The 9555-nt window shown below is 32.0% G+C and overlaps 1 protein-coding gene and 1 pseudogene across 34 annotated transcripts in view; one reads left to right on the forward strand and one right to left on the reverse strand.

The window, feature by feature from the left end:
* Positions 1 to 9555, forward strand: part of RIMS2 (regulating synaptic membrane exocytosis 2) — a 596173-nt gene that overhangs the window by 376277 nt on the left and 210341 nt on the right. For 15 of the 33 annotated variants that reach the window (XM_082434231.1, XM_082434234.1, XM_082434238.1 and 12 more), the window contains one exon: positions 7514 to 7579. The exons of the other annotated variants lie outside the window; for them this stretch is intronic. In XM_082434231.1, coding sequence (XP_082290357.1) covers positions 7514 to 7579 — 66 coding nt within the window. The remainder of the gene's footprint in view (positions 1 to 7513; positions 7580 to 9555) is intronic. 33 annotated transcript variants of the gene reach the window in all.
* The window catches only part of LOC309647223 (ragulator complex protein LAMTOR5 pseudogene), a 42335-nt pseudogene that overhangs the window by 19258 nt on the left and 13522 nt on the right, over positions 1 to 9555 (reverse strand). The gene's annotated exons all lie outside the window — the stretch shown is intronic.

Genomic DNA, 9555 nt, shown 5'->3' on the forward strand with positions numbered 1-9555 from the left:
AAAGTTAATGTAGTGTTTTATTTCTTTTTCATTTATTTGACTTTTTCATAGTGGTCTGTGTCTTTAGGGGTAATTATAGGCATGCTACCTATAGAAACTGATGCTTATCAAGTACAATAATAGTGAATACGTTAGTGTGATTAGGAAGGAGTCATATTAGGGTGGATAAATGAGTTTTTTGTTACCTAACAGAAATTCAGTAATTTTTGGAAATTATTTCTGTAATGATTCATAAACTCCTTGTTCATTGAAGGTTTGTTAAGCAAATGATGAGGGAGAAAAGTCTGAAATGGCTTTAAATCTTCCAAGTTTATATAAAATGGACTTGATATTTTCTCTGAAGATAATACGGTATGGTCTAAATCTTGCAGAGAAAAATAAAATTAACCTCTAGAATTATACTTACAAACAAAAATAGTCACTATCATATCAAATGCATAATATTTTATCAATATTTTAAGACATATAGCCCTAAGGTTAGTGACCAGAAAAATGCTATTAAATCCTTGGTATTAGTTAGTATTTGAATTAGTCATAATTGAAATGTCATATTTTCTTGTTTACTTTATAACTTTATGAATCTTTTAGTTTAGCAAAAATGTTCAAGTAATTCAGAAGTTTTGGGGAAAGATGATCCATGTGGTTTCATCACTTTTGTGTTGTACATTACCAGATCATAGTTACTCTTAATTGTGAGCTGTTTCAAATCCTTTTTGAAATAAGTGAAATAGAATTTCATTTAAATAGGGCTGTAAAACCATTTCTAATATATTTTGAATTATTTTTGTAATCATTATTCATTAACATGAAGAATCAAAAATAAAAATACAGTATTATTCATGTGGGTAGTCTATCACATTATTAAACAATGGGTTCTTAATTTCTGTTTTATCCTAATATTCTAAAAGATTTTCTATAATAGAATGCATGTGAAAGCATTGTAATTTTTATGTACTGTTTAGAAGGTAAGAATACTTTAGACCTCTTACAGTGAACTTTCATGAACAGCATTTTATAGAGTCAATCAATAATATTGTTGATTAAAAAGCCTAAAAGAGAATTTCCTTTGAGAGAGTAGGTAAAATTTAGATATTTTGAGTGGTGCATTAACCTTTCTTGTCAGTAAGAATTGACACACTGACCTTAATAGTATTTCATGGAATGTACTTTTTTCATAGGATTTGGAACCAAATGGCCTTGGGCTTGAATTTAAGCTTTTTGCCACTTGCTAGCTGTGTATCTTTGTGAAAACTAATCTCTTTAACACTTGATTTCCTTATGTATAAAATTAGAATATTAGTACCAACTTTATAGGGTTATTGGGTAGATTAAGTGACATAGTGCCTCCAGTTGCATGGTACTCAAAAAAGGTGCCTTACTCTTAACATTTTAAAAGGATTTTTGGCTTACAAATAATTTACATTTTAATGTGCTTATCAATTAAGCAGAGAAAAGAGAAATCAGTCAATTCAGGTGTTTTTTAAAGACGTTTGTAGAGAATGTAGGACATGAGTTGGACCTTGAAAAAATGGGCATGTTTATTCAGGCAAGAGCAAAAGCAAAGACACAGAGGCAGAATACACATGTGCATCAGAAAGACCCAGTACGAAGGATGAAGGACTTGGGAACATATTGGAAAGTTGTGAATGAAGATAATGGCTTTTACATTGGCTATATTGGGTGAGAAATGATGCTATTTGGCGTTAATTTGTAGAACCTGGTTAAACTTAAGGGTGTAACAATATCCTTTTCTTATAGGTAACATAAAAAAGAATTATATATAAAATTTTGATTGGATCTTTCTCTGCACATCTCACTTTATTTTCATGAGTCAAATTTCTATTATGTTTTGAAAAGAAAGTAGGTTCATTACAAGTAATTCAGAAACTTGGATACAAGGATATTAACTAAAAATGATTAATTGTAATGGACATCTTTCATCTTCCTTTTCATCGCCCATACTTTTTGTATCATTGTTTCTCTGGTAAATCCTGGTAACTACTACAACAAGGAACATCATTTTTCTGGGGCAAACCATGTGACTTTAGTATTAGAAATCATTTCAAGAGCTTATTTGTTTACAGGAGTTAATTTACTATTAGAATAAGTGTAGAGTACTAGATACTATTTCTGTAACATGTCAGAGATATCTTACAGTACACATTTTTATGTCTATCGTAGAGACCAAAATATACTGGTTGCATTTAATTCCATAGAGTATACTTTTAGCATAATAAGAAAAAAAAACATAACACTGGCAGAAGGTATATTACTTCATAAACTTTTTTCTTCTGTGCATTCAATGAATGCAGTTATATTCTAAAAAGAAAAATGCCCTGTTATATGGATCTCTGAAATACGTCACACGCGCTATTTCTCTACTCTTTATCAGGCAACCAGCTACCAGAAAGTGCCAAATATACCTATAACTATTTATAGTCTTTTTGTGGTCCTTTCAGTTATAAACTATGAGAGAAATACATCTCTGAAAGTTTGAAAATATAGAGAAAGTAAATGAAAAAAGAGAATTCATCGTACAAAAATAATACAACTTTTTATTCATTATATTTCAGGAATATATTTTAGCTTATTTAAATCATAGTATATTTTAGGAACTATAAGGTAGCAAAACAGTAACAATATCAAAGACAGAGCAGAAAGTTTGGTATTAGGTTGAGATTGTTGGAAACTTAGCTTTCAAAATCTACAGGTTACTTAAGAATAAGATTTTTATCTCCTTTTGCAGTCCTTTTTATGTATCTGCTAGTCCTAAAAGGGAACATTCAGGCTAATGAAATATATAGAAGGATAATTCATTATAAATATAATTTTCTTTTGTCTTCAAAGATTATATTTCTTAGTAAGAATCAGAGTGTGTCAGGAAATTGGATCAGTAATCTTGTTCAGTTCTTTGAATAGTGATATTTTTTTCTCATGATTTGAGAATCTGTTACTTCATTTTTTTCTCTTTTTACAATTTAGTCACTTTTTTAGTTTTCTATTTTATTCTTTTACAGTGAATTACAGCTCTGCTAAATTTTTTAAAAATTTCAAACAAATTGGATTAAATGCATTTTGTAATATAACAACTTTGTGTAACTCATTATGTATATTCATGACAGTATTTATTGCTTAGATTTTATAATATCTGTTAATTTGGGGAGAAAAGTAAGCATACTTTAATAGAGAAGTGTAAATAAAATGTTTTTAAGTTGTACTAATTGGATGCAGCAAAGGACTTCTGTATCTTAAGTGGATTTTAGGGGGCTTACTAAAACAGTATGGTTAATTTGTGTAATGTTCATAGATGCGTCTTTATACTTTGCACTCCATCTCAAGGGGGATCATGACCAGATTAGGTTAAGAGGTATAACACATCTATAGAAAAGTATATAATCAGGGTTCTCCAGAGAAACAGAACTAGTAGGTTGGATAGAGAGAGGGAGAGGGATTTATTATGAGGAATTGGCTCACACGAATATGGAGGCTGAAAAGTTCTACCATCTGCTGTCTGCTAGGTGGAGACCCATGAAATGGTGGTATAATTCAGTCCAAGTCCAAAAGCCAGAGAACCTGAGAGCTGATGGTATAAATCTCAGTCAGAGGACCAGAGAGTTATGAGATGTCTAGCTCAAAACTGAGGCAGGAAAAAAGGGGAAAATTCCTCCTTCTTCTTACTTTTGTTCTACTCAAGCTCTCACCAGATTGCCTGATGTCCACCCACAATGAAGAGGGAAATCTACTGATTCCACTGATTCAAATGAGAATCTTATCCTGAGACACCTTCACATACATACCCAGAAATAATGTTTAATGTGGACACCCCTTGGCCAATTAAGTTGACACATAAAATTAACCATCACAAAAAGGGAAATAAAGCAAACTGTTGCTTGATGAAGGTGATTCCTGTATAATGTTTTCTTTCGCGTTATAGAGACAAAATTAATTATAAGCCTCCCCAAGGAAAATATTAGAAATTGGATGATGATATATATGTTCTATGAATATGAAAATTTTAACAAGCTTTGAATTTTACACATTTTTGTTACTCTTAAGTAATTTTCAGAGACAGTTGATTCCTTTTTAATGCAATAAATCCCAACATCACTACTGTTGGATTTTCTTTCTCCTCTTTGTAAAGCCAGGAAAGTCTCTTTTTGATACCGTTTTCCTTATTTTCTTATACTACATAGGTTTGTAATTTTTGTTTACAGTTCTAGAATGTTTCTATGATTATGTGAACGACTGCTCTCTTTGGACAGTAGGTTGACCATGAAAACAGTGTAATTGTATTATACTTTTTAATTCAACCCAAAATATATTTATTGAGTGGGTCACGCATTATGCACAAAGATTTAAAATAGGCTTCCTCCTGGTCTAGATAAACAGATGATCCAACTGATTATACTAAGTAATTCATACCAACTAATTATACAATATACCAACTAGTTGTAAAATGTAGAAGACTAGGAGGCCTAAGCATAGTAGTGTTGGAACAGATTGGAGAGAAAATTACTTGCTTGGATCTATTGGAAAGACCTTCAAAGAGAAGTTGGACTTTAAAAATGAGAAGAATTTGGAAAGTCAATGAAGTGGAGACAGGGAGTATGATGGGCATTCTTGGATGAGTGATGAGCATGAACAGAGTCTGGAAGTCAGGAGAGTATGGGATATATTTAGAGAATCTTAGGTAGCCTATTGTACCTAGATAAAAAGTTGTGGTATGGGAAAAGGGAAGTAATAGGAGATGAAGATTGAATGTAGCTTACAACTTAATTTGTGTACCATTTTAAAGAATATATACTTGTTTTTTGATATGGGAAGCCATTGAAGGATTTGGAGCAATGTGCCTACATGATCAGAAGCATACTTTGTAAATATACTTCCATAGACAGAGTGGACCAGGAGAGGGTTGGATTCTGAAGGAAAGGAGACCTAATAGAAGGTTATTTCAGTGGACATGGTAAGCCTGATTTAAAGTAGTGGCAGAAGAAAAGGAAAAGAAGGAATAAATCTGAGTTATTTAGGCATTAGAATGAGCAATGTTTGTAAATCAATTGAATGTGGAAAATAAGGAAAATGGAAGAGTTAAATTTTGAGCTTTTAAAGCTTGGTTTATTAAGTAAATATTTAAATCCTTAGTTGAAAGTGGAATTAAAAGAAAAGGAATAGCTGAAGTATTATATTAAATTCCAAAGGGGGATTAAAGAGTTATGTATGAAACTAGAAGGGCCTTTAGAGATTATAGGGTTCTATGTTCTAAAGAGGTCCGTGAAGAATTACTGTTGTAGGTAAGGGTGAAGCCAAATGGGTAGGGTCTAAGCTTCTTACTCCCTCTGTAACAGCGCCATTTTGATTTTATTGAATTCCTAAATATTGGTTTTACATAAAATTTTGTTTGCAAAAACAACTGGTCTTCCATTCAAAAAGAAAGTTGGAAAACTACAGCTCCAGCCCCCTTATTTCACAAATGTAGCACCAGATGTCCAAATAGGCCAATGTCTTGCTCGTCTCAGAATTAACATGTGTTTTTCTAAAATGCCTACATGACACTCAAGCAGCCATGTGGAGATCCCAGGAAGCCGCTGGAAATGTGAAACCCAAAGACAAATCAAGGCTAAACCAAAGTGAGAATTTACACTATAAAAACAAATAATATTATCCAGAAAGAAGGTGTTGGAGTATAAAGAAGGTCGAGGAACAAATCTTGGGAAACCACTGTCTCTGAGGAATAAAAAGAAAGGGAATCAGTAAGTGAAATGGATAAAGAAGCACTTAATAGGCAGAGACCAGACCAGTGTGTACCTACATGTTAAGAGCCTGAATTTTGGCTGAAGAAAGCCCCGAGTTTGAAACCAGTCCTGTTACTTACTTTATGGCTGTGCGCAAGCACTCACAGCCTAGTTTCTCTGTCTGTGGAAATACTAGACCCTATCTCAAAGAGTTGTTACGAGAAGTAAATGAGATATAGACAAATCTTTAATGGAGTATGTGGCACATAGTTAAGTGTTATATAAACACTATTTTTTTTCATTGAAGTATAGTTGATTTACAGTGTCGTGCCAATCTCTGCTGTGCAGCAAAATGACTCAGTTATACACATATAGACATTTTTTAATATTCTTTTCCATTATGGTTTATCACAGGATATTGAATATAGTTCTGTGGGCTATACAATAGGACCTTGTTGGTTATCCATTCTAAATTTCCAATAGCCAGAGAGAATAGTGTTTCAGAAACCAAGAGAGTGTCAAGAAATAGAGGTTGAAAATCATTGTCTAAAACCATAGATAAGTGGAGTGTGATGAAGATCAAGAGGATATTAAAGGATTTTTTAGAATTTCACAGATAATATTCACAGCTTCAAGAGAATGGTAGAGACAGAAATCAGATCACAATAAGCTTTAAGCATGAGAAGTGAGAAAGTGGTAGCAAGAATTGTAGATATGTCTAAGATGTTTTATGATGAAAAAAAAGTCAGAGGAAGGCAAGGTTAGTGATGTTTTATTTTTAGGATTAAGTGCAGTTGTGGAAGGGAAGGCATGAGACAAAAATGAATGAAGCAAGGTCATGTGGGAAGTAGGATTACAAGTGGAGGAATTGCCTCTTCGTTTGTTGCAAAAGAGGACAAGTGGAGATATAAATATATATGTACTCTATATTTAGAGGTGCTGAGAGAGACCAAGATTGGTTTCCATTTTTTACTGAAACATAATGATCATCTGCCAAAATTAAGTGTTTTGACATGAAAGACTTAAAAGAATAGAAAAATTTTAGATCAGTGCTATAGGAAGAAGAGAATCAGCTACAGAAGGGTAAAAAGGTCAATGTGCTACTTTGATGGCTTATGGTAGTCATGAGGCATGAAGTGTAGCAGAGCCAATAGCATGTAATAAACATATAATAAACATAGTGAATGGAAAATGGATAGCATCTAATACATGTACAAAATAAAATTAGTATTCAAATAAAGGAATTTGAATCAGTTTGCTCCTTACTAAATGGAATTTTATAAACTCTTTTAGCTACTTTTAATTAGTAATGATTGAAAAAGAAATAGCTACCTTATAAAATCTCCTAAGTGTGATAAGTATTAGAAATTACCTCTTTTATTATTTTCTTCTTAAGCTTTCTGGTTATTTTATTATTTTTCTCTTTCTACCTTTCCTCCTAAAAAATGACAAAGCATCTATATTGTATAACATTTTATAGATGGTGCTAAAGATGTTTGAGTAATTATTGATAAGATTTTATTTTGAAATATTATTTGTTTAATCTCAATTTGTTACATTTTCTTGTGTTTTGTTTTAGAATATTTAGAATATTTTAACCTTTAGCACTGCCATATTACAATGGACATTGGGAGGAAGGAGCAAGCTTTCCAGTAACAGTTTTCATTTGCTTTGCTTACTATCTGCTTATCTTTTTTGAATCTCACTTTTAAAAATTAAAATATACTTTCTCATTTCTTTCCTGAGTCTCATTTATATTCTTGTTTCTACCATGCTTGCAGTCATTTTCTTACTCTACCTCGCTCCAGATACAGTCAGACCATTGAACATCATCACAGGGATGGCAGGTATATTTTTCTTACAATTGAGTCTGTTCGTAGAATTGCATGTGCCTGTCTATTGATATGATATAACTCACTTCTATTTTTGTTTTTTATATATACATATGTGGTTATTGATGAAATATAGAAGTATTATCCTTATAAAATAGTAGAAAATAAAGCATATATAAACACTTTAATTGTATTAGGATGTCAAAAATATAGCTTCCCCTAATGGGCTAGGATCATCTCTTTGATGATTCTAAAAGTTTAACTCACCAGAAATTACATTTGACTCTTATTAGGTACAAAAGTAGAATAACAGTATTATTAAAAATTAATCGCATTTGACAGCTCGCCTTCCTCTGCAGCACTAGTTGATAATTAGATATTTAGGCAGCACTAGTTGATTGGTACATATCTTAACAACCCACTTCCCCCACCTCCCTCCGCAGTCAGTCCTTGAAAGTGCTTAGGTTGGACTGAGGTTTATGAGGGTAAACTCAGGTTTATGGTTACCTTGTCAAAGGTGGCTATGATCTACTCATTGTTCATAGTAGATGAACCCAGATCCCTGGAGAATACTGGGTCTGTCTACCCAGACCCAGTATTTCTAGTCTAGCACCATTCTCCTTGTACTGAAGGGAAATACAAATTACCTGGCATTTAACAGAAAGGAGGATTAGCTTTCTAGTTAATCCTAGAAGGAAATCGAGTGGGGAAAGAAGGTCTGTAAAGCTTGCAGTTTCTCAAGGCTAAATGTAGCTTTAGGGATTTGAGCCAATTCAGTGACAACATTTTTAGGCCCGGTAGGCAGAGAAAAGAACGGCAATGATAATGTGGTTGTGGATTCAGCTGTATAGATAAGGAATTATGTGCTGTACTCACTCTGACTATGGTTTCAAAGTGATTTGGGTTATGTGTGACCACTTTTATCCTATTAGTTTAGTTAATTAAGAGTTGATAATGAAAGAGCTTAGAAAAAAATAATTGAAACTAATGGGTAAATTCCTAAGGATTGAATTCATTTAGACAAATGTGGAAGGAAACATAGAGATATCATCAATAATAAATTCCTAATAATTCAAATTTTGTGATGTCTTTCAGTAAATGTAATTGAAATTTAGTGTCTTCCAGTTTATTATATGATAGTGGTTATTGCTATATTTTATTTTCTTTTACATTTCTCAGTCTCTTTTTCTGTTATTTTGCTTCAATACTAAATAATTTTTACTTTGCTGTTGTTAATGTCTTTTATTTTTATTATTGCTGTATATTACATTCAGACTATTTTTTGGTTGCAATGATCATACATTTATCTTACAAAAATGTGAAAAGCAGTTTTATAATTTATAATTGGGCAAAAAACAGTTTTATAATCCTTATAATTGGACAAGACCTTTCTTAAGGTGGGTGGCATGAAAGAGACATTACTGATTATAGGCTTATTCTTCTTACACTGGTATCTTTCCATTTAAATGTAAATTAAGATCATGAACCACATTAGTTTTTTATACTCTGTGTTTTTCTTAATTATCAATAAGTAGCTTGTCTGCTTCATATCATTTATTCTTTCAGTAACCCAACATAGATAGAACCAGTTCTTGATCAGCTCTAGGTTGGTTATCAATTTCATATACTTACTCAAATTCTCAATCTCAGCCTAGCTGGCCTATTTTGAAAGAGAGATTTCTGAATTGTCTTTTGTGCCATAATTTAGTTTATATTCAGGAAACACAGTATCATTGATGTTTATATTAAAGTAAAACAAGGTTAGAAAAATCAGTTTTAGGAAACAAGTTATCAAATAACTTACTATAAGATTTGCTGTCACTTAAATGATTCAAATTTGTGAGTCTAGTGTATACCTACTCTGGAAAAGTTGGATAGATTTTGTGAGAATGCAGTCTTTAATTGCTTTTTAAAATATTATCTTTTATCATTATTAGTTTGACACATACAAAAGAATGTGTACATGTTTCAAAGCATAGTAATAAAATAAG

Source organism: Balaenoptera physalus (assembly GCF_965194825.1).
Source record: "Balaenoptera physalus genome assembly, chromosome: 17".
NCBI classification, from domain to species: Eukaryota; Metazoa; Chordata; class Mammalia; order Artiodactyla; family Balaenopteridae; genus Balaenoptera; species Balaenoptera physalus.